The sequence below is a fragment of the Podarcis gaigeae genome (assembly GCF_964106915.1).
Source record: "Podarcis gaigeae genome assembly, chromosome: 6".
Lineage (NCBI taxonomy): Eukaryota > Metazoa > Chordata > Lepidosauria > Squamata > Lacertidae > Podarcis > Podarcis gaigeae.
This window is the reverse complement of record NC_139682.1, coordinates 58,419,505-58,444,852: the sequence shown is the minus strand read 5'-3', so window position 1 is coordinate 58,444,852 and position 25,348 is coordinate 58,419,505. Positions and strand designations below refer to the sequence as shown.

The 25,348-nt window shown below is 41.0% G+C and overlaps 1 protein-coding gene and 1 long non-coding RNA gene across 2 annotated transcripts in view; both read left to right on the top strand.

Moving 5' to 3' along the window:
* The window catches only part of C8B (complement C8 beta chain), a 30,138-nt gene extending 13,816 nt beyond the window's left edge, over window positions 1–16,322 (top strand). Inside the window, exons 5-12 of the mRNA XM_083742747.1 lie at window positions 1,481–1,613; window positions 2,175–2,372; window positions 4,935–5,175; window positions 9,737–9,865; window positions 10,789–10,952; window positions 12,562–12,715; window positions 13,936–14,004; window positions 15,244–16,322. Of these exons, the coding sequence (XP_083598873.1) occupies window positions 1,481–1,613; window positions 2,175–2,372; window positions 4,935–5,175; window positions 9,737–9,865; window positions 10,789–10,952; window positions 12,562–12,715; window positions 13,936–14,004; window positions 15,244–15,389 (1,234 nt within the window). The 3' untranslated portion in view covers window positions 15,390–16,322. The remainder of the gene's footprint in view (window positions 1–1,480; window positions 1,614–2,174; window positions 2,373–4,934; window positions 5,176–9,736; window positions 9,866–10,788; window positions 10,953–12,561; window positions 12,716–13,935; window positions 14,005–15,243) is intronic.
* Window positions 16,323–21,226: 4,904 nt separating this feature from the next.
* LOC310846392 lies at window positions 21,227–24,898 on the top strand. Its single transcript, XR_014565267.1, has 2 exons — window positions 21,227–24,742; window positions 24,773–24,898. It is a non-coding gene; the product is annotated as an uncharacterized lncRNA (long non-coding RNA).
* Window positions 24,899–25,348: the final 450 nt, after the last annotated feature.

Here is a 25,348-nt window from a genome sequence, read left to right as displayed (position 1 = left end):
AAACAGAACAAAGCTTATATAGTAGCTCAAACACAGCACACAAAGAGTTATAAAACATTGAAACATTCTTAAACACCCTCCTACAAACATCAAGAAAGGTTACAGGTCATGAGAAGTAAAACACACATGGCTCCATACCAGTAACTTCGCCCCTGCAAATACCTTTGGGTGCCACTAACTGCTCAGGTCATTTGGGTCTCAAATGTCCTACTATATCAGAGTTTCCTTAGCAAGCAGGCCTTCCACCCAGTTGTTGGCATTCCTGTCCCTATCTGTTCCTTGGAACCTCTAAAGGAGATGCTGGATTTCTTCACCCCGATGCTAGCTCAAAGCAGAAGTAGCAAAACATCCTGAGTGACCATTTGTGCTACTTACAGGGTCAGATAGGAAAGGAGTTTATTGCAAGAGTCATAAAATGCAGGCACACCAAAAGAGGACTAATACATTCTAGCCAAAGGTCCAATACAATTAATATTAGAACGTTTTTAAAATTAAAAAAAAAATCTACACCCTCGGTGTCCCAAACCCCTGGCCTACCTGGTGGGAAGTCAGTATGTCAAGTTCCCAGTCCAGGGTCAGTCCACATGCCCAAAGTCCCACAGAGATCCTGGAGCATCAACATAGGCAGTTAGTTGAGCAGACACAGCACCTCAATGATTGCAGCATTTGGGCTTAACGAGGCATGTGACCTTCACCTGTTCCGAGCCTACTCCAGCTGAAGAATCACATAGCGAGCTCCACCTGGCTAGCTAGGGAGATAGGCTGTGGGTTATTGCTTGCCCCAGCCTCCAGGACAGACTCTGCTGCTGCTCCTTACACCTAAGAGCCTGCTGTGTTTGTGGAGACAGGGACCCCTCTGGCTCTGGTGATGGGTCCTGCTGCTCTGTTTCCTGTGCACTGACCCCCACTCCCATCCCCTCTGGAAAGCACAGTCGCTGCAGTCTGGTATAGATAATACTGAACTGACTGAGCCAATGGTCTGACTTCAGTTTAAGGCAACTTGCTATGTTTCTATTGCATATCCTATAGCCTCCCTCACACACAAGGCCCTGTCCACCCATATATACATCTAGGAAGGAAGCAATGGAACAGGTTTTAACTGTTTCAGGTTTTAACCATTTTAACTCTCATGGACTGCCACACCTGACTGCTGGGTTCTCTTCAGCTTAGTGGGTTACAAGTAGTGCAAGTATGAAAAAATTCATAATACTTTGGAGGTTCTCTCCTGGATGGTAACAGAATATAATTTGTTCACTGTGTCTGGGAATATCAGTATGCTTGATAGGCTGCTATTACAGACCCAATTTTGACCCCACCCCCCATTTGCTGCATTACTGCTTTTTTAAAAAGTTGTGTAGTTTTTCCAAGGCCAAAACAGGCCTCATATGAACTAAAATATGTTGCCAAAAGAAGATGTATAACTTACTTTGAATAACCAATGTCTAAGCATGACAACTTTATCCATTTCCCTTCTCCCCAGATTAAATATTTTCACAAATGACCTGGAAGGATGGGTTTTAGACTATAAATACTATGCTGGAGCATGTTCTCCCCAGTATATTGGAGACACCAATTTCAGAAAACCATACAACGTAGAAAGCTATTTGGCAGAGGTATGTATTGAAGAGCTGTATGTGCAGTTAAAATTTCTAGGATTGTTGATACATCAAGTCACTTATTAAAGTGAAAATAATGCTCAACCAAATAGTTATGTTTTATGCTTACGTGTTTTATGTGAAGTCCAAGTCACTTGGGCTTTCTCAACATATGTGTGTTAGAGATAATCCCGAAGACCTCTTCACTGATAATATCAGTGCATTTTTCCTTCATAAGGAAGATTTTTCATATTTTCAGCAAAGCAGCTAAGGATTCTGTCTCTCTTTTAATGAATCAGCAATACATATTTCTGTGATATATTGTTGAGGCACTTAACTTTCTACCAACAAGCCATATGCCTTATGTGTAAAACATGTCTGCATGTGGGCACCTATGTATTTATTTAATTATGAATGCCATTTATTTGCTGTCACATACAGAATATTGGTTTGCAATAAATTTATTTTTTTGTTTTACTGGTTTGCAATAAATATATAGAATGAAAACTACAAAAATTATGATAACTTTAGGCATGGAATCAGGATACAAAAAGTTCCTTATTCATGTTTTTTGTTTAGACCAAAGGCAAGTATGAATTTGCGTTGACTGAATATGAATCTTATTCAAGTTTTGAAGAGAATGTCTCCAAGGCAAAAGCGAAACAACAAAGCTTCAGCATTGGCATAAAAATACCAGGCATGTTTGAATTTGGTTACAGTGAGGATGACCAGAGGTACCAGAAGTACATTCAGAGGACAAAACGATTTTCTTCAACGGTAAACATGCTTCTCCATAACTCTAGGTTCATTTTAGTGAACATGGACAGTTTTAGAAACACTGTGTACTGTGTTTTGAAGTTAGGAAAAGTAAGGGTGTTTTTAGTTTTGCTCAAATGTTTTCACACCACATTTAGAGCTGAAAATCACTATATTCAGAGATTTCTTTCTGTTGTCACATCACCCTTTCTGAATAAGCTCCAAAACAATGGTTCAGGTCTGGGATCAGTCTGACACATTACTCAGTCCACACCATACATTAAAGCATGAACTTTGCACTTCAAACAGTCATGGCTTCCATTTAAAGAATAGTGGAAGCTATAGATTGTTAAGGGTGCTTAAAGTTGTTCGGAGACCCTTGTTTCCCTCACAGAGCTACAGTTCTCAGAGTGGTTTAACAATCCATCTCTCTTCAGTGGCATGTCTGAAAATTATAGATCTAGGAGGATAAAATAGGGGTCTCCAACCAGCTCTCAGCACCCCTGCAAAACTACAGCTCCCAGAATTCTTGGGGGGAAGCCATAGCTCTTTAAAGTAGGTTCGTAGTGCTTTAAATGTATGTTGTGGATGCAGCTACAGTGACTTACTACGCCATATCTTCTGCAGTCCTGGCTTCATATGTAGGATTTCCATGTTGTCATCGGGGTCAGTGTTGACCACCTAGGGGGCCCTGAATCCAAACACTCTTATCTGCTTTCCCCTCCCAAACAGGTGATCCATTTTAATTTTTTTTTAAAGTATGTTTTTTATTGATTTATTATAAACCTATATGCCAACTATCCCATAACCTCATGCCCTGAGGGGGAAGGAAGAAGATACAGTAACAGCTTTTTTCTAAACAAGTTGTTGTATTTATTGTATGGTAATCTTTCCCCCTTTTTCTTTTTAAAGTGATGCCTATCATTGTCATAACCTTATGTCAACAACTTTGTGAGGTCTGCCTGAAAAGTGATCTATATATACTTTTTTTTAAAAAAAAACCAACTGTCATGCAAACAATAACAGAATGCTGCACAGATCCATAATTTCATTGAGGTTCCACAGAAGGAAATTTGTGCAGCGATATATATGGGCATCAAGGATATATATTTTGAAGGAATAGGAATGAATGTCTGCAGAGGGATGTATGCAAAAGATCTGGCCATGTAAAAGTGTGCATTTTCATTTATTGGATAAGGCTACAGGGGATGTGTGAGAGTACCCTGCAGGTATGATCGGAATTTGACAGGAAGGCTGGGTTCAAAGCCCTGATGCCCCACCACTCACTGCTGCTTAAGAATCTGTTTTTCCAAGGGTACTTTCTGAGACGGCTGCCTTCCTGTCCTTGGAATTTCCAGAGGGGTGTCAGCATGCGCATAAAAGGCCATGCTAATGTTAGACTGGTGAAACAAGACAGGTGCTGTCAGTTCAGAATATGGCAATAGAAGCAAAGAAACCAAGCTATTTCACTGCAGGGCAGTTATGACAGTAATATATAATGAAAACTGCTTGCAGGCCTTACATAGTTTAATTATAGACTGAAGCATGCCGATTCACCTTGGAAGAGTCGGTGCATCCACTGAAATGCCTTGTTCAGGAAAGCAGTGTGGGTTGCATGAAATACTCGCAGTTTCATTGCGGGAAGATGATACCGATCCATGTAGAATTTATTTCAAAACAAACCACTTGATACTTAAAAAGCACTACAAAATCCTCAAATTCTTCAGCTCACAAAATTATGGGGGGAAGAAACTTTATTATCACTGATATGAAAAAATAAATATTTTTTTAAAAAATGGTTATAAGATTTAGATACTTAGGGAACACAACTTTCAGAGGGGGGGGGGTCCAACTGGAACTCAGTTCCGGCACCTCTCAGGTCCCATTGCCATTTTAAGAGAATGAGGGAGGCATTCATGGTGAGTTTTGGCACCTCTTTTTCTAGAAAAATAGCACTGACAATTATTATTATTATTATTATTTATCAAGTGCATTAGGAAATTTGATTGAGTGCCAGAATAATTAGTGTATTTTTAATTCACTAATTAAGCTTGAAGATTTATTTCGATGAATGAATCTTGTGAATACACTTAGTTAGCTATACATATATCCCCCCTGCCCCCCCCATGTAAAATATACATCTAGCTGGCACAACTTTCTTGAAGGTTACTCTGCTATTACATTTTCTCATATTTTTGGCTTAGACACGAGTCTGGGTATCTTTGTCACAAAGTCCATAGACTACCATATAACTCAGTGTTGTATCATTTTAAAACCTATTTTCAGTTGTTTTTGTACTGTTTTAAAATCTATTTGCAGTGGTTTATAAGTCACCTTGAAACAAACGTAAAAGGTAACAAATCAGTCAAAGCATCTTCATCATCACCTGTACATTTATTTCATACTGAGGTTCAGTGTGATATATTTTTCATATTTTCCAAAATGTATTTAATACAAGCAGCAACACAGATTGTTGTAAACATATCTATGGATGTATAAATATATATGGGGGCCTTGCAATGCAATGGTGGAAGACTTTACAAAGATCCTATCTCTCATTTGAATACATTTGCTTCAATTTAGTCTAGAAAATTTATCCATGCCCGTTCCGAACTGGAAGTTGCTCAATATAAACTGAAGAATCAGAATTTAATGCTTCACCATGAGTTCTTCCAGAGACTTCTTCACTTGCCTTTAGAGTACAGCTATGGGGAATATCGAGAACTCTACAGAGACTACGGAACACATTACATTACTGAAGCTACCCTTGGTGGAATTTATGAATATACTTTGATCTTGAATGATGAGCAGCTTCAAAGTGCAGGTATGTGGGCAGAGACGGCTGTAGACAAACCAGATTGTTTTATGCTGACATAGAACAATGTTCTGAACCCAGCATAGGTATTTGACATCACACAAGGTGGCATATTTGAGTAAAGCAATAGTTACCTGATTAATTCATTTTCCTGCAAAGAGATTTGTTTGTTTGATTTAGCTGGATGCTGACTGTCAGGCTCTTGCAATGAGAAAGCAACAAATATTTGTGATTACATGTCTGTACCTTTCTGCTGGTGACTTTGTTTGTTATTATTTGCTCAGATTTTAAAACCATCTGTCTGATCTGAGCATTTGCTATTATTATGTGTGATGCTGCTAATCCCACTATCTTAGACTCCCGAACCCAATGGACCTGGTTATCATTTTGACACAGAACTTTCAAGGCCTAACCATTTGGCTTGTAGCTCAGTGCATTTACCTTGGGGGCCTTGGAAACTTGCATATATATTATTTAATTTTTTAATCTAGAATTTAATTCCTGAGTATGAAACAAGATAAATAAAGGCAATGTAACAAGTCATGTTGATATTTAGTCCCTTAAGGAACAAGGAAGGTATTAATCTGACGCCATTCCTTCTTGTATACAGTACTCATTTCCCTCACCCCCAAGAGTTGAGATGAAGTAATGAGGTTACAGGACCGGCCACCAAGAAAGGCAAAATTGTCATTCATAAGATGTTGGTGGTGGCTCCAGCTCTCTTTAATGGAATCCTTTCCCAAAGGAGGTGTGACAGATGCATATAATTGGCCTTTCTGGAAAGTCTAAAAAGCTTCTAATTCTGCCAGGCTGTTCTGTTGTTTTAGCTCCAGGTTTTAATACTAACTCCGTTTTTGTTTTTGGGACGCGGGTGGTGCTGTGGGTTAAACCACAGAGCCTAGGACTTGCCGATCAGAAGGTCAGCGGTTCAAATCTCCGCAACGGGGTGAGCTCCCATTGCTTGGTCCCTGCTCCTGCCAACCTAGCAGTTCGAAAGCACGTCAAAGTGCAAGTAGATAAATAGGTACCACTCCGGCGGGAAGGTAAACGGCGTTTCTGTGAGCTGCTCTGGTTTGCCAGAAGCGGCTTAGTCCTGCTGGCCACATGACCTGGAAGCTGTATGCCAGCTCCCTTGGCCAATAAAGCGAGATGAACGCCGCAACCCCAGAGTCGGCCATGACTGGACCTAATGATCAGGGGTCCCTTTATCCTTTACCCTTTTACCCTTTTTGTTTTGTTTTTACATTTTAGTGTCTGATTGTTGATATTGCTGCTTTTATTATTTTAGATCAATGCAAACCACTTGAAGGTGTGATTTTTTTAAAAAAAGAAATCCCAGGATATATAACAAGGAAGTAATAAGTAATAAGTGGAAATTTAGTGTGGGATAATTATTGTCACATAGGTTGGTATCATGCAGAAATATCTGCAATGTTTCGTGTTTCCTTTGTTGCTTCTGTATGATGACTATGGCCTATAAGCATCACAGAAATGATGGTCATTTAAGCTACAATCCAGTACCAGCAAGGAAGCCACATTTAACTTTGTGGGACATACTTTGTGCACACAGGGGTGTATAAGGTTGCACTGTTAAAGTATTTTTTCAACCACTTGAAAATGGCTGGGAAACACTTTCCAAGAACAATAAAGTGGCTAAATCCATTGATAAAATCTGAAGCTAACCCCCTCTCAATCTTGTAGGTTCTCTAAGGTTTCTAGTTGTGCCACTCCTCTCCATTTCTGTAAGCATACAGATCGTAGGACTCTGAGGAGCGGTAAATAATTTACTGGGACGACTCTCCTATCTGACATTGCTCTTACTGCTTGATGGATGGTGCTTTCACAAGGGCTAGTGTTTGTTGTGTAGAACAAAGAGAGCTTTGGGCTGTTAATCAATAGCTTCAGTCTCTTGTTTACCCATTGGCAACGGGAGCTTGACAAACTGTCTGTAGAAGGTCTTACTGGATTCCTCTCTATGACATGCAGTGACTCGGATCCAGAGAAGTCCATGCACACAAACAAAGCACTTCTGTGCAACCAGCATTTCTCTAGTGGCTGATGCTCTGGAAGTCCTGCAGCATTTTCCAGGGAGTTTTCGGGGGATGTGGGAGCTCAGGAGATGGGAAGCTGTAAAATTCCTGGTCATGAAGATTCAGTGTTTCCAATCTCATGCAATCTGTTTTCTCATTTATTGGATAGCAAGAGGATAGGACAGGGATGGGGAACTACTAGCCCTTAGGCCATATCTGGGCCATGACACATCTAGTCTGTGGCCTCTCCACCTCAGCCCTGCACACCCCAGCATAGAAATCCCATTAGAACCTATGAAAAGTTCCCCCACCCCAACCCCAATCTAAGCATGATTGCTTTGTGAAGGGTGCTATTTTCGTTGGAAACACAGCTGTGGAGGGAGAGAATAGAATAGTATAGTATAGTATAGTATAGTATAGTATAGTATAGTATAGTATAGTATAGTATAGTATAGTATAGAATACTATTGTTAGTGAAGAATTTATCCTTCATTGTGTGTATGTTTAGATGATAGATGATAGATTAGATTAGATAGATTAGATAGATAGATGATAGATGATAGATGATAGATAGATAGATAGATAGATAGATAGATTAGATAGATAGATAGATAGATAGATAGATATAGATAGATGATAGATGATAGATAGATGATTGATAGATAGATAGATGATAGATAGATAGATATTGATATTGATATTGATATATAGATAGTAGCCCAAGTCTTTCTCTAAGGGCCAAGGTAGATGTGATATTTATTCCATACTTTGGCATTGTGCAGCTGTTTTTTGTTTGTTTAACAAATAGTTGGGGAGCTTTAACTCGTCATTGTTCGCCTCATGCACAAACTCCATCCCCACTAATTGCAAAGGGGAGAAAGCTCCCATTGGTATGTGATAGGAATTTTATGGTCTTAGATATATGGCAATGTTCATAACCGCACATACATAGATCAACACAGGAAGGCCAACCTGGAACCATTTTGATTCCTAAACTGACCAAATGTTTTCTCTGCAAGGTCAAACAGGAAAAGTCTCCCCATTGTCTCTTTCCTCACAAATCCTGTCTTAAGGACACATTTAAGATATGAATAAGGTGTAAGCCTGTGACCTGGCCCAGGAAATAAGTATTTTACCACTACAAAAGAATGGCCAGGCTCCCCAGGCAATCCAATCAAGTACGCTAACTTGCCAGACAGGAGATAAACTGGGACAGGAGAAAAACAACATGCAAATGTTCTGTTTCAGACCGCCTTTTCTGGGATGTATCTGAGGGGTGGTCTTAGGTTACACCCCTTCTGTGATGAATGCATAATGTTTCTGGGGGTGGTCTTGATCTAGAGGATGGGAATTTCAAAAGTCTTTATAAGCCCTTGCACAGCATTTTTGGGGGTCCTCTTCCTCTCCTGCGTGTGAGGGGAGCACCTTGTTGCAACAGATTAATAAAGATCAAGCTTACTAGCTGCTTTGCTTCTCAATATTCTCTGGTTGGCCTCTGTTATTTTCTCCTACCAATAGGGAACGTATGTAAGGCCTCTATACGGGCTCTTGGATACCCCATAAGGGAAAAGAGCATATTTTTTATTTACAACAGGTGCTAATGACAGCTTTCCTCCCACTGGAAATAGCAGGAACAGAGGGTTCATTCCATCAAGACCATGGTAGAGAAATGGGTTAAACTCCCCCTCCTTCCAAGTAGACAGGTAGGCACCTGTTTTTATATGGCCTTCTGGGGTGTTCTCTAGCTGTTTTCTGCTTAAAGGTAAAGGTAAAGGGACCCCTGACTGTTAGGTTCAGTCGTGACTGACTCTGGGGTTGCGGCGCTCATCTTGCTTTATTGGCCGAGGGAGCCAGCGTACAGCTTCCGGGTCATGTGGCCAGCATGACTAAGCTGCTTCTGGTGAACCAGAGCAGCGCATGGAAACACCGCTTACCTTCCCACCAGAGCGGTACCTATTTATCTACTTGCACTTTGCTGTGCTTTCAAACTGCTAGGTGGGCAGGAGCAGGGACTGAGCAACGGGAGCTCACCCCGTCACAGGGATTCAAACTGCCAACCTTCTGATCGGCAAGCTGTAAGCTCTGTGGTTTAACTCACAGCGCCACCCGTGTCCCACTGTTTTCTGCTTACCCAGCGCCAATTGGGAGGAGCCTTGGCTTAGTGGTGGAAAACATCTGCTTTGCATACAGAGGGTCTCAGGTTCAATCCCCAGCATCTCCAGGTAGGGCTGGGATTGTTACCTACCTGAAATCCTGGAGAGTCATTGTAGACAGTGCAGAGGTAGATAGAACAAAGGTCTCACTCAATATAAGGCAGCTTCTTTTGTTCCCATGTTCCCATTTTTTGTCTCTGTTGCAATTCCCAGCGACATGGATCCAGAGAGTCAGGAGACACTCGGAGCAGCTGGGGTTGGGTGCATTCTTCCTGATAGTGGAAGTGTCATACACTCACACAGATTTTGGATCCAAACTTGTTTCTTTTAATAAATATTGTGTTCTCTCTCTCTCTCCCTTTCTCTTTCTCTTTCTTTCTCCTTAAGGCTACTCTTTAAGCGATGTCCAGTCTTGTACAAATCACGGAGTCAAAGTTGGTGGAAATATTTATGGTGTTTATCTATCGGCTGGGATATCAATTGCAGGTTGTGATGCCATTTTAAAAGAAATTGGAGGTAAGTGAACCATGGTCAAGGAATGTGAACAATCCATACGCTAATTTAGAAAATTCATTCATGAACAAAATACTTGTTTCAAAAAGGAAACAATTTTGTTAAAATGTGACTGCAATTGTTGATAAAACGTGAATTTTAAAGGAGACAGTTCTGTAAAAAGTGTATTTTATTTTGAAATGTACCAGTCCATTGAAAAACAATGGGCTGCTGTAATGTTTTAGTGGTTGATACAAACATAGGAAACAGAAAATAGCAGCCCTTTTGTATATATCCTTCAAAACATACTAAAATAATAACACAAATGAAGAAAGAGAAAAGGAAGACAGAAAAAGGACCATCAGCAGTTTACCAATATTAAATTTAAGGTGATACGAGTGGACATTGCAGTGTCCCAGGCTGCTAAGTGGCGTGTTCCTCTTCACATTTCTGGACAACCTGGTGCAGGAATCTTGTGCTATTCAGGTTGGGGTTGGGGAAGTTTCAAGAGTGGAGAAGTCTTGATGGGCCCTTTTTTTAATTTAAAAAAAATTACCTTGCCTTATCCTGCTGTGCTATACTACTAACACTTGATCAGGTGTGGATAACCTTTGGCCCTCTAGATGTTGCTAAACTATAATTCTGTCAGCCCCAGAAGGCATGCCCAATTACCAGGGATTCTGGGAGTTGTAGTTCAGCAACATCTGGCACGCCAAAGGTTCCAGATACCTGCACTAGAACATGTTGAAGCTTTATCATCAGGGGATTTTATTGCCATCCTGTGTTCATTATTAGAAAGAAGGGTGGCATTCCGTCGGCAGCCTTGTATGCAGGAGGTCTTTCCACTTGTCTAAATCATTGCTTGATGTTACAGTTATCAGATGATAAATATTCATGTACGGATGCACACGTAATCTGAACTGATGTGTTTAATTGTGCCTCTACAGATAACACAGCAGAAAGGAAAATTGTGGAGGACTTTGTCGCCCTTGTTCGTGGAGGTGCAAGTGAATATATAACAACACTTGCTTACAAAGACCTGCCCACTGCAGAACTGATGCAAGAGTGGGGAGATGCTGTTCAGTACAACCCTGAAATCATCCAGATGAAGGTGATGTAAAGCAATCACAATGCTATATTGACACACTGAAATGTGTTTGAGGAAAGCTTGTACAAATTTGCTAAAATTTAAGTATGTGAATTTCAAATTTTCACATTGAAATTGAAACTGTGATGTAGTCAAGATGGAAAAATAAATTTGATTATATGATTGAAAGAGAAAAGACATGATCAATTAAATTTCACTTTAGTTTCTAACCAGAAAAATGACTATAAGCGGTCAGTGGAAGATTACTTTACAGTGCCCTGACTTCCCCAAGGAGCTCCCATGTCTCTCCTAAGGGCTGGGTGCTCTCATGGAAGGTGTCCTCATCCATTTTTTAAAAAAAGCATTTTCCACCCAATTCAGGAATAGAGATTGGAGGATCTGTCAATTTTGGTTCCCTCTTTCACATTTCTCTGATCATAAATTCAGTTCTCCACATTTTGCAGCAATGTGCAATTATCCTCATGAAAATTCATTAGCATTCTTGTGCAAATTTCTCTTAACACAACTTTATATGCAGGTTTAACATTTTTGCAAGCAATTTCCCAAATATATTTTTGTATGTTATTTCCCTCCCCCCAATGTCTTCATTTTTATGCATACTTTCCCCGTATATAAGCATTTATACAAACATTGTTTATTTGGAGAACTGCTTTGCAAAAATTGGATGTGCGAATTCTGAAGTATGACTACACTTTTGCTTTGGAAAGTGAAAATTTCATTGATTAAACTTTAAATGAAAACTGAGTTGAATTTCTGTTCCATCCCTATTCTGGAGTGTTTACTCTGGAGGAGGAAGGGATACAAAAATCACCTTCTACTGGTCTCCTTCCATTAGCACATCTTTGGATTGAAACCTAAGGGTGAGCAAGCTGTAGTCCTTGGGTTGCATGTAGCCCTGAGCCTCATTTCAAAAGACCCTTGTAAGCTAACAATGCAGACCTCTGGTGATAGCAATCTCTTCTCCACTTGTGGGGAGAAAGGAGAGTTCAGAAAGAGAGTGAAAGCTGGTTTGTACCTTACCCACGAGCAAGTTGGCCTCCCAATAGATTACCATCACAGGAGCATGGACCTTGGCCCAAAAAGGTCCCCCAACTCTAGTTTAACAACAGCTATTAAAATCTGATTGTGAGGGGTGGATATAATGAATGTAGTGTTCAAGTATTAACTCTGAAGACAGTGACTGTGGAGGGAAGCTGAGCTTGACTCTCTTTCAAAGGTGCCACTGATGCCCACCCACCACTTGGTTTGGAGGGGGAGAGTAGTGATGGGTGGCACATCTGGCTCAGACCAATGAGAGGCTCTTCTGAGCCCTGGGGTCAGTGCCAGACCTGAGCAAACACTGGTGCTGGGTCTGAGGCTCACAGCCAGCATGGTCAGTGCTAATGGAAGTTATAATCCAAAACTTGAATTTATGTAACTTCAGTGGCCTGAAGTGCCTTTAACCAGCTGTGACAGATGCGACAACTATGGCTGATTCTGGACAAGGAAAGCATGACCACAGTAGTTCAAGTAGTTCACGTAGTTCAAGTGACTTCAAGACTGGATGACTGCAATGCACTCTAAAAACATTTTTAATTTAAAGTATATTACCACTTCTCCCCTCTCAACGTAGGTGGAGCCACTGTATGAATTAGCAACTGCCACCACCTTTGCAAATGCAAATACTCTGAAACAAAACTTGAGGCGTGCCCTGGAAGAGTTCCAACAGGAAACGAGTAGCTGTCACTGCAGTCAGTGCCAGGGCAATGGAAATGCATTTTTGAAAGGTAAGATCTGGCCTCTCCCCTTTCATGCCCCACATCGCTGATCAGGAGAGAGTGTGCTTTTGCCCCAGCTGTCTTCGTTTTCCCATTAAATATCACGAAGGGAATATAATAAGAAGAGATATTCATTTAAATGTCACTATTGTTTCGTGGGCAGTGCAGCGAGATAGCGGACTGTGCCGCTTTGGCAAGTGGAATGTAATCTTAATCATTTACATTTAGGAAGGCTTTTCCAACTCAATTATGCATAAAACACAAAGTTGCAATCTGCTTGAAATCTCTTTCGGAAATAGCTTTGCTAAGCTTAGCAAGCTGACTAGCTCTCTGGCCATTAATTAGTGTTTCTCCCAGCTCTTGGAAGATGAAATGCCATCTGCAACTGCTAAAGACTGTTATCATTATCATCACCAGAGATTCTGCATTGAGCGCTTCCCCCACCCCCGCTCACGTTTTGGGCTGCTCTTGCTTTGAAGATGACACTGGCTTCACTGCACAGGGGAAAGTAATTTTTGAATTGTAATAAAATGAGTCACTCAGACATATGAAGCTGTCTTCATACTTTGTAAGGGTATCGGTACATCAAGAATGATCGGCACTGTGAGCAGCTACCCAATAAGTCTCAGTGCAAAGACGGGGGGGGGGGGGGGAGAGTGAACTGTCTGATATCAAGACACACTGTTTGTCCAGCTCTGATTAGCAGTTGCTCTCCAGGGTCTCAGGGGTCTTGCACATCACCTGTTGGCAAAACATGAGGCTCACCAAGACCCTTGTAGGCATTGGTGGTGGGTTGCATTTGGCTTGGTGCATCATAAGTTCTGCGAGATCAGCAACCTTTTGGGACCCAGACCCACCTTTAACTGAAGCATGCAACTAGGGACCCCTTTCTTTCTTTTTTCTTTACTGTCAGATCAGGCTTCAGTCTAGTAGTGGCTCCTGAACAACCAGTTGAAGACTAGTGTTCGTGATAAGCATAGTTTCAACCCTACTGAGATAAGGGCGAGGAGCACTCCCATTTACAACCCTCTTGCAGAAGTACAAGGTCAGCTTTTCCTGTGTTGTTACTGCCACCTCTTTATAAAGGATTGGGAAAGAGCCAACACTGTGCCGATTGCTTCCCACCCTTTCTGCACTACAAATTTTTTTTACCTGCTTCTTGAGGCTTTGTGTGTATATATAAAATGGGTTCAGAAGAATGGGTTGACTCTACCTACTGTGTTTTTCAGGGACTCACTGCGAGTGTATATGCCCCCTGGGACATCGGGGTCTTGCCTGTGAAAACACACTAAGGACAGGTAAGAGATTAAAAGGATTTTTTTATATAAAGAAAAAGAACCAACTATTGGGAGAAAATGACTACAGAATGATGTATTTGTTTGTTTTTATTTAGAAGTATTTACATACGGCTTTATATTTAAGCTGTCCAAAGCAATTTGGATGCTACCTATCCTTTTCTTACTCATCTAGGAAGGTTTGCCAAAGTAAAATATAAGTCTATAATATGTATATTTTGTGGGTGGAGAGGGGGTGCATCTCTCCATTCTAATGCTCTTCTGAAAGCATTGACATGCACTATACCAGATGCCTTCCAGATGTTTTGGACTGCAACTCCCATCTGCCCCAGTTAGGATGGCCAATGGTCAAGGATAGTGGGATCTGTGGTCTGCAACCACCTGGTTGATTTTCCTGCGCTGTACAAATCCTGAGATTGCCTAGAACTGTGTGTTCCTTTGCTTGTTACTAGTCTGCCCCCTCTTGCTTTCTCCCTCCCAGCTCAGGGTAACTTCCTTCCATAGGAAGAAGACCTTTCAAGGTATAGATCTAGCCAGCTGACTGCCAGCCTGTGCTGTTAAAGGCATCCCTCTGCAATGGTCGTCAGGCTCCTACCTGAAAAGAGATCTTTGGAAGTGTGGATTGAGTCAGTTGACAGGCAGCTTGATCGGTGCCTTCGAGAACTCTTTGGCACCCCAGTGCTCAGGGCTGGGCAGCCTCCTTCTTGAGGAAAGACACCTTTGAAGAAATGTATCTGCTGCAGACTGGAAGATCTGCACTTTCAGAGCTCCCCCTTCTAATGCAAACATCTGTACCTCACATGTAAACCACCTGTACCTCTTGCCTGACTATAAATATTTACGTGGCCATTTTAAGGTGTTGGGTGGGTTACGTTATCATGAGGTTATTTCTTAGTCTCCATGTTCATGCTATGAATTGATCTGGAGAAGGCACCTGTATGAAGTAAGTTCTCAAGCTACTACACCCTGAATAATGTTTCAGATTTTTAAATGAGTCAGTAGCATGGTGTGTGATAAAGAAATGTCTTTTAGATTCAGGTGTAGTTATCAATTTCAAACCCGTCTTGCTCACAGCTAAATGTATCACTTTGATGCATGGTCACGTTCACCATATCCAAGATGTCTGCTAGTGCAGAACCTAAATAAGGAGAACTAGCAGAAGAGAGGAAGATTGATACCGGGCCAGCACCAAATCTGTAATACTTTTACAGTAACCCTGATTTTAATCTTTCATTATTCCAGATGTTGCTATAGATGGGAACTGGAGCTGTTGGTCTAGCTGGTCTGCAGGTTCCGGAGGACAACGGACAAGAAGGCGGGAATGTAACAACCCAGCAGTGCAAAATGGTGGCAAGCCATGCATGGGGTCAAACACTGAAACTGCTTAGTGAAATATTTGAGAAGTTAATTGGAAGAGCATTAGAAGGGCCCTAAAAGCGTTTTCTATTTTCCACTAGTATTAATTCCAGTTATTTTACATTGTTATTGTTGTTATTTAGGTAGACACTTTAAATGGCTATGGTCTAATATAGAAACTCCCTTCAGGCATGGAGACTCTGACAAAAGTATTGATATATGTTTTCCTTTGCAGTTCAATGGATAGAGGGAATCACATTGCATGAGCAGTGTTGATGGTCCCCTTGCGCAGGACTTTTCTGTACATTTCTGAATGAATACATATGACCTTTTGAACCAGAATATAAATCATATGGAAAATATAATTAATAGATACATGTTCAGAACATGCAGCAAATATATTTTTTTTAATATTTGCCACTTTTTTTCATTTTGCATATATACAAAAAGTCATCTGTTACTCTGACATCAAGAAATTCACACCTTTTTCTTTATTTGGCTGAACTTCAATCGACTATTTCCCATGAATGCCTAAAAATACACTTTTTACTAATAGTCACTGGAGGGTGCTTCATCCTGCTGAGATAAATGAAAGCTTTAAATCTCAATCACAGCAGCCTCGTCAAATGTGAAACTTGAATCCAATGTGGTGGCGATAGACTCAGTTTCCCATTTATTGCATTGAACATAAATTGTTTAACCAATTAGATATTGCCTTAAAGGGAGAAAAGTGAATTGTGAAGTGCTCTCAAATACCCCTGTGACACCCAATAATTTCAAAACTGTGTTATAATGATATGCTTATTCATTGGATGATTTTCCCCTGTAGATTCCCCTGTATAAGAAAGACCTTCGCAAGCAACCTGGAACTGAATGTAAAAATGAAATGAAATAAATTAAAATTCATAAAGCTTATGGGCAAAAACACTTGATCCACACAAATAAAGATTAACCATTATGCCGTACAGTGAGAGTCAGCATGTTGCATTAGGAGTGATGCAAAACAGACTAGGCCACCTGCTATGTGCTTTTAATTGTTGGGCAGAAGCAGTGTTGGTACAGGTGATCTTGCAGGTATCAGTGCCACTCACTAAGAGTCCATGACTGCATGGCCCACTGTGGGAGCACTAGGTAGTCTCCACCGATCTATCCACTCTGCCCTGACCACACCACTACTTCGCCCTGCCTTGTAAGCAAGTGGCTGTTGCTGGAAGGCTATTGCTATGGCTCTGCCACTGGTGAGCTGCTCCTGCTCTTCCATAGCTGTTCCCAGGCTCTGGGAAGCCCATTGAGCTCTCCTGTCTCCAGTGACCTTCTGCTGGCAGGCCTTTGGCCTCATAAGCTGGCTCATTATGGCCACAATAAATATGCTGGTTTTTATGCCCTTTGATTGCTGTTTTGTACTTTGCATTTTATTGCTGTTGGAAACCCAACTGGGTGAAAAGGTGAAGTCCAAATCTGAAAACTAAAAGAGCAAATTCTGAGGTGCACCCACAGCCAAAGAAAACTGATTAAGTGCCAGCCATGGTCATATCTGAAGCAAGGCATCACAATAGACCCTTTTCATGTGAGTGGTGTGCAGAGAAGGAAGCAGAAAAATGATGTCCCTGGAATTTCCAGTGCTGAATTATGATTTGGAGTGTTTTTACACGAGCTCCCCCACCACCTTGGCCCAGTTTCAGAACTGCTCGTCATTTTTCGAGTGAGTAAAGAATGGAAGTTGACTGAGCTGTTTTCTGGACAAGAGTAAATTCTTTTATGTAAATTTCACCATCGTTCCTGAGCATAAATATGAAGCAAAGCTGGCAAGAGGCTGGAAGCTCACTCTGCATCTATCAATTGTATCTGCTGTTTCAAACACACACCACATCATAATGCTGAATGGCTCACTGAGCTAAAATAAATCAGGATTCATGACAGCGTGGCAGCATTGGGGAGCTGGGGGGGGGGGCTCAGAGACTTTGCAAAAAAAAAATCAGTGAGGTGTTCATCTCATTATGAAAATGAAAGGATTGGGAATAATCAAAATATTTTCTTGGGCTTTTTCCCTAAGACCATGATATTCAGCCAATTAATTCTTTAAACAGAGCCTCAGTTAATCAGGAAACAGATTTAATTTTATTATTTATTTATTTATTTATTTAATATCCTGCCATTCCTCCCAAAGGAGCCCAGGGCAATAAGCACTTATAAATGTATAGTGCAAGTACTTCTAAAAAGGGTGAAATTCCACATTTATTCATTTTTTCTCCTTTGCAAATACTCTGACCATGAGTCGCCAGCATATATTTGCTCTGGATTAGAGTGCACATTCTCTGAGCAAAAGCTTTCAGTATTACAACAAGCAATCCAGGCTACCATGCAGTATATGAATGCCGACAGCAGTTGTTCTTGATGGGGATTAAACCAGACAAGGGTTTTTCAGGGGGGGGCTCTAGATAACTCACCAGGCCCGGGGGGGGGGGAATCAAAATATACACCACACACTTGAATCCAATGCTGGAAATGCCCCTTTGCACATGCACAAGGGTGGGGAAATGTGTCCCTCCAGATGCTGCTGGACCAGTTTCCATAACACCCAGCCAGCATGGTCAGAGATACACGAGATACAGCCCAATATCTAGAGCACCAAAGGTTCCCTGTTCTTGCATAAACACACAATTTCCTCTCAGTATCTCAGTAGAGGTTGGCAGGGTGACATTGCTTACCTGGCTTCCCAATGTGGAGCTCACTGCCAGCAGCTAGGAGGAGTGAGGCAGTGGGGAAGTCAGCACAGTGCAAATGCAATGGCAGGAGTGTTGGATTGGCTCTGCTGCTGCACTTGCACCATCCTGACCTTCTTCCTGCCTCAGCTCTCCTCTTCTTTGTGGTTACCAGCAGCTACCTATATATTGGGAAGTGACTAACCTCACCTACTCCTGAAGGAATCCCTTCAGCTATGTGTAGTGTTGAGCAGTACTGCTTTCTCTTCCATTCACTCACAACCCCACAACCTCTGGCCTGCTTTGTGGAAATTTAACTTATGCTTAGCATACAAATATGTGGGTATGTAGTACTTCTTCAAAGAATGTCTGTTAAGAAGGTAATCTCTGAAGACATTATTATGCCTAAGTATTTTTCTCATGTGCAAGGCAAACCTCTGGAGATCAACAGCCATTTTTTCCAGTGAAGATTCTTCTCATTTTTTTAAAAATAATGTTTATTAAGGGTTTTTTGATTACAATATAAAAAGCAAGCAAAAATATTACATATCATAACATATTTTCTTATCTCCTTTGGACTTCCTCACATCTCCCGCTCCTGCGTTCCAAATTATAAAAATTAAACCAGCAATTTATCACCTTATCTATCCTTACTATCTAATTTTCCAATGTTGTATCTTGAATTTTAGATACGTTTATTTCACTCCTTAAAACATTAAACTTAGCCTAATAATTATCTAAAAATTTGTTTTTTCTTGAATTTGACTTATCTTCATAGTTCACTTCGTCTGTTTCAATGGTGCCAAGTTGTTTATAATCAAGCATCCTGCTTAACATTCATACAATTTACAATATTTTTGCAAGTAAATCTTAAATTTTTTCCAGTCTTCTTCTACCGTCTCCTCTCCCAGGTCTCGGATTCTGCCAGTCATCTCGGCCAGTTCCATGTAGTCTATCAGTTGCATCTGCCATTCTTCCAGTGTGGGTAGATCTTGGGTTTTCCAATGCTTAGCGACAAGTATCCTTGCTGCTGTTGTTGCATACATAAAAAATGTTCGGTCCTTCTTTAGCACCCCTTGGCCGACAATACCCAAAAGGAAGGCCTCTGGTTTCTTAGGGAAGGTATACTTAAATACCTTTTTCAGCTCATTATATATCATTTCCCAGAAAGCCTTCACTCTAGGGCAAGTCCACCAAAGGTGAAAGAACGTTCCTTCATTTTCCTTACATTTCCAACATTTGTTATCAGACAAGTGGTATATTTTTGCAAGTTTGACTGGGGTCATGTACCATCTATATATCATTTTCATTACATTTTCTTTCAAAGCATTACATGCAGTGAAATTCAGCCCAGTAGTCCACAGCCTTTCCCAGTCCTCAAACATAATATTATACCCAATGTCCTGTGCCCACTTTATCATAGCCGATTTAACCGTTTCATCTTGTGTGTTCCATTTTAACAGCAAGTTATACATTCTTGAAAGCACCTTAGTCTTAGGCTCTAACAATTCCGTTTCTAACTTCGATTTTTCCACCTGGAATCCTAACTTTTTATCGAGTTTGAAAACTTCTTTAATCTGAGCGTAATGTAACCAATCTCGGACTTTGTCTTTCATTTTCTCCTGACTCTGCAATTTCCAATTGTCCCGATTCTTCTCATTTTTGTTTTGTTTCGCTTGCGGTAAAAAGTAAATCCTAACCTATATGGTAGCTTTCCAGAACCTGATGCTCTTTGTATGCTGTTAAACTACAATTCCTATGAGACCCAGCAGGGGCAGATTTTGGTAATCATTGGTAAATACGGCTTCTGAAGTGAGCCCAAAAGTTGGCACACCCCCCCAATGGATCTTCTCAATAGATCTTCTTGATTTTGCACCTCCTCAGCTTGGTTCCCTATGTGTGGGAACTGCCTGCAACACCCTAAATCTGAACCTGAGACCCAGCCAGCTTGGTCAGGGATGATGAGCGTTGTAGTGTGGGAGTCACATCTTGAGATTGGTGAGGGCTGATTTCAGAGAACTGAAAAGTCAGGTAGAGGGAGAACACTGTCATACAGACAGAAGACACCTTTCTCTGCCTCTACCATTTTCAGCAGTTCTCTTATCTAGCTATCTTGACTCTGCACCTAGAAAACCTAAGGTGCACAGCCTTCAGTCATTTACTATACACTGCTTCTTCTTTTTGTTAATAAGCCTGTTTGTTCACATCCACATCTGTGTCCCATACCTTTTAACCCAAGTGCCACCATCACATGAGTCGGACACAGAGAAATCAGGTTTCCCAGAAGATACGCCTTGCAAAATATGTAGGATAACAGCTGCCTTGAATGTGTGTCAGTATGTATATGGGGATAGAATTCCTTTGTTACAAGTGGATGGCAACTGTAGTATTATTATTTTTTAAAGAAAATCTCCTATTATGAGCTTTTAATTTAGGCCAGAAAATGGCTGCGCCTTATCTCATCTGGTATGGCTCACATGCTGGGCCCTTCAGCACAGCTTATATTAGTTTCTTTGACTAGCACTGTAAATGTGTAATTGCTCATAATCTTTTACAGGCCTGGCAGGCAGGTTCTCCTTTCTCTCTCTTTCTCTCCCTCTCTCTCTCCCCGCACTTCAGCTTCATTGCACAAAACTCCTGTTTTTCATTGTTAAGGATTTGTGAGCCTCGGATAAAATGTGTGTGTGTGGCGAGAGGGATGCCTTGGGCTTGAGGAGATTTCTCTTTGACATTTGAAGAGAGCCTCAAAAGGGGCATTTTGCTGCCATTTGTTAGGTGGCTCGCGGTGTATAGCCTTCCTGTACATTTTCTTGTCTTTTTGCCAGGGCTCAGACATATTAAACTCTTCAGGAAGGAGATAGGAAATAGGGGCTGAATTCTACTGATTGAATTAAACATTCCACCCAGAGTGATCTCTGGTTGTCGTGCAGAACATGTTGCCAGCATACACCTTCTCCATTTTCAATTACTGCTAATTATTTCCTTTAAGTCTCTTTTACTTCTAGTGTCCTTTTAAATACCATCCAATTTGTATACTGGAAGGGTGGGTGCCTGGTGAATCAATCTGTTTTCAGTCTGTCACTTTTGCACATGTACTTACTGTCCTGTTTCTCTATTAATTAGCATTAAAAATGTATATATACATATAGACAAAATATGCATTTCATATCTACTAAAATATGTATCTTTAAATAGATTTTCTTCCACAGTTAAACAGATTTTTCTCTCAAAATATGCATTTCCACAATTTCTCTCAAAATACACATTTCTCCAAATACATTTGCTTTGAATATGCCTTTTTGAATGCATTTTGGCTTTTTTGTGTGCTGAGAACTGCATCAGAAGTTCAGAAAGAGTGAAAGCTGGTTGACAGCCATGATGGTTACATACTACCTGTTGGGGATCTGAGGTAAGATATCCATGTAGCTGCACCTTAAAGTCCTAAATAGTTTGCTGCTATAGAATATTAGGCTTCAGTAATACAGTTTCAGATGTTGATATATACACAGGGGAGTCCTGTTTACACATGCTGCACATACACATACATACAGGGGATTCTTGTCATTTGGGCATCCCAGGACCTCCAAACACACTGTCCAGGCTTGTACTCTGGAGAGGTCACTTTGCTGCTTCTAATACAGCATAAACAACATGGGAGGCTGTAGTTAGCAGTCTCTGCAGCCACAGCAGGCACCGTAATTCTCCAGCAATTTTACTGCATTCCTGGAGGCACATTCCATTGTCTCTTGAGACAGAAGGATATTGGTACCAACAAAAACAACAACAAGCCTGCTTGTCTGCTTATTTTTAAACATGATGCTTGCCAGATTGGTGCAGTAGTACCCAAAGTGTTGGCCTTGGAAGTGTGGGAATGATTCAGCCACAAATTATCAAGCAAATCATTCTCTCTCAGCCTAGCCTACTTAATGGGCTGTTGTGGAAGTAAAATGAAACCACAGTCCTTTGGATCAAATTATAAAGTCTTCCAGATTTTGGGTTGGGGATGTGATGAGAAGGGGTTGCATTTTTTTATTTTTCAAAGGCTGAAATGTTTTTATGACTACAAGCTTGAAGAACATACAGAGGCTGGGTACAATTTTGTTTGGTGTCTGAGTTTCGCTCATTTAATTCTTTACGGACCTCACAGAAGTGTGATGACGCCACTAGGCCCAAACAAGAGACGAGACTATATTTCCCAGGTATCAGCATCATGTGTAGCTTGTGGACATCCCCCTTCTCTGGTTGGGCAGTGCATTCTGGACATTAGCATACAGCAGGTAGTTACGCTGGGTCTCAAATGTAATGGAAGTATAAGCAAAGCTGGGAACCACTGTTTGGAGCCTGGTGTGAGATCAGAACCTTAAAGGATTACTGGAGCTAATATATGTGGTTTCAGATCTCTGTGAAAAATAAAGATTCTTTCCCCCTTTATAAAAATGGCAAAATACTGCACCATCTGTACAAAACCATGAATTATTATCAATTTGAAAGCGTTATACAGCTGGTTTCTCTCTTTCTACAGGAAAATCAAATCTTGGTGTTTAGAACAGCATGGCGTAGCCCTTCGAACAAAAGAAAATTGCTTTCGTTTTGACAAGAGCTAAAAAAAATTCCACACACAACGTTAAAAAAGAAGAAGACGTTTTTCCTATCTAGAAAGGTCACATGAAGCATTGGTCTAATCCTCCAGGGTGTAAAGCAGTCAAGTTAGTGAAGCTACGATAAATTCTAAATGCTCATCGATATACTGTTGGAAAACATGCATCTCAAGACCACGGCTGTTATTAAAAGGCATTTTGTTAAGTAGTGGCTCTATCTCAGCGTTCTCTCTTTGTCCTCTCCACTTTGCTTCATCAAGCATGGAAGTAGCTGGTACTCCCATGGGTGTACCTCCACATGCCAAAATTGCCACTGCCCCAACCCTGACCAAATAAGCAGCAGCAGCCCCAGTGTCAGGAGAGGATCTGCATCCCACCATTCTAGTCTCTTCCGGTGTGAGATAACCATTCTGAGTGCAGCTCTGTGTGAAGAATGTGCTCATTTTGTCCTTTTGCTCAGTTAGTCCCTCTAAGTTATCCCAACTAGAGTCAAAAGTCAGGGCCAAATAACAACCACAGGATACAGAAACATGCCAGAAAGACCTCAAATCCCTTCCAATATCTAGCCTTAGTGGGGATAGTGTGTCAAGCTCTTCTTCTCCTACTTTGCAGGCTTTACGGTGGCATTTGGTTGCTCACTGTGAGCATTGGATGAAAGGGCCTATGGTCTGTTTCAGGACCGCTCTTTTTATGTAGTTAGATGGAGTCAGTCTAGGCCCTAAACTACTACAGCAGTTGTAATGTGTAGTTTCATGGCTCACCACATGGAGCACTGTTCACAATTCCAAAGATTCCCAGTTCAAACCCAGCGCCTCCTGGCAGCCACACACCTGCATCTAGCACATCAAAGTCAGAGGATATAGGTTTCTTTTCCCAGTATTTGCACTCTCCCATTGGTCACAAGGATTGTTCTCATGGCTCTTCTAGCCTATGGCAGCTGTTGTGTTTACCAGTCCAAGCCCTCTAGTCCTTCCAGCTAAGCCAACTGAGAGACACACACAACCAATGGGTGGAGAAGCAAATGGAGAGGGGCTATCTGGAAACCTGGTTTTAAGCATGATGTTGCTTGATTTTCTCCTCCTCTATTATTGACAGCCAGTCCACCATCATAGTTCTTTAATTCCTTTGCAAAATGCACAGCACAATCAAATGCAGCATGGTTGGTATTCACTGTGTGCATTGGTTTGTTTGTTCCTGTTTTTATTGGTTTTTTTGCAGTCATTCATTCAAAGCATATTGCTGTGGACTCCCAACTACAGTCTTTGGAATCAGTTCAATCCTGTGCATATTCCTGTACTGAGATTTATGTCTTGTTTTCCAAAAGGGCTCCTAAATCAACTGGACTGTTAACATCTCCAGCTCTGGAACCCTTGGAGATAAAATGCTGGTGTTCTAATAGATGATTCATGGCCAGTCTTAAAGGGAAAATAGCCTCATTTGTGCAGCAATGTCCTCTGTGGACAGGCTGCATGTGACTATGATTCTTTTATTCATCATCACATTATATTAAAAATTATAGCAGCCTGGATTTTAGAATCTTTGAAGTTGGCAGTGTATCTGCTTGGAACAAAAGTAAAGCATTATTCAGGTTTTCTTGTCCACTATTCACCCCTGTTTTATATCCAGTCCATTCTATGCTCTGTGAATCAGGAATGTGTCATTTTCCAAGCAAATAAGCAGTTACTGATATTAGCAAATATATCAATTGAATGAATTAGATGAATGGTGTGTATGAGCCCTTCTTTCCTTTCTGTATAGCTCTCTGCGATGCATGTATAGGATGGAGGGTACCTGTGGAGCATTTTCCCTCTGCCCACTTGTAAGCATATGCTGCACTGCACTATATGTTATGTAGTTCTGACATAAGTGGCATCTGGTTGTTGATTTTTTTTTTTAAAAAAATGCTTTTATTATCTTTGTAACAATTCAGATTGATCCACTTTCTTTAAAAGTGCATATCTGCTGCCAACATTTCAGAACCAGATCGGAAGAATTTACAGAAATGTGTTTTGATATGACTGCCAAAAGAGTTGCACTGAATTCTGGGTCAAATGCTTTGGTTGTGTGATTCCATGGGCTACAAAAGTATTGTGTGTGTGTGTGTGTGTGTGAGAGAGAGAGAGAGAGAGAGAGAGAGAGAGAGAGAGAGAGAGATATTAAAAAAGGACGCTAAAGCTTCCTTTGGGATTGAAAACCTAGGGGACTAATTGTCTGGAAGGGCTATTCAAGTGGAATCAATTGTACTTAGAAGAAGCACAATATATAAGGGTGCAATATTTGTTGTACAATCTAAGTACCATGTAAGGATGAGGATTGCTTTGTTTCAGAAATTTGTTCACTTGATGGTGGTGAATGGAAGAGGCAATGTATATGGTCTGCTCAGTGATTGTGATTCTCACCCCACCAATGTATCTCTACATGAGTCTGAGAAGGAGATGCCACATCAAAATGTCCTAACAGGACTCAGGCTTTCAATAGACAGTCTTTGAAGACTGTGAGGACCCCATCATCACATGACCATACCTAGGACCATTTTCTCCCATCCAGGGTAACATTTTTGTTACTATGGAAGGAAAATGGCGGTGTTAAACTACGTGCATGAGCTCCTGATTTGGCACACTATTGCAAAACTAACACAAAATGGCCTTTTGTGGAGACTAAATAAGAAAACAGGGCTTTGTTAGACTGCTG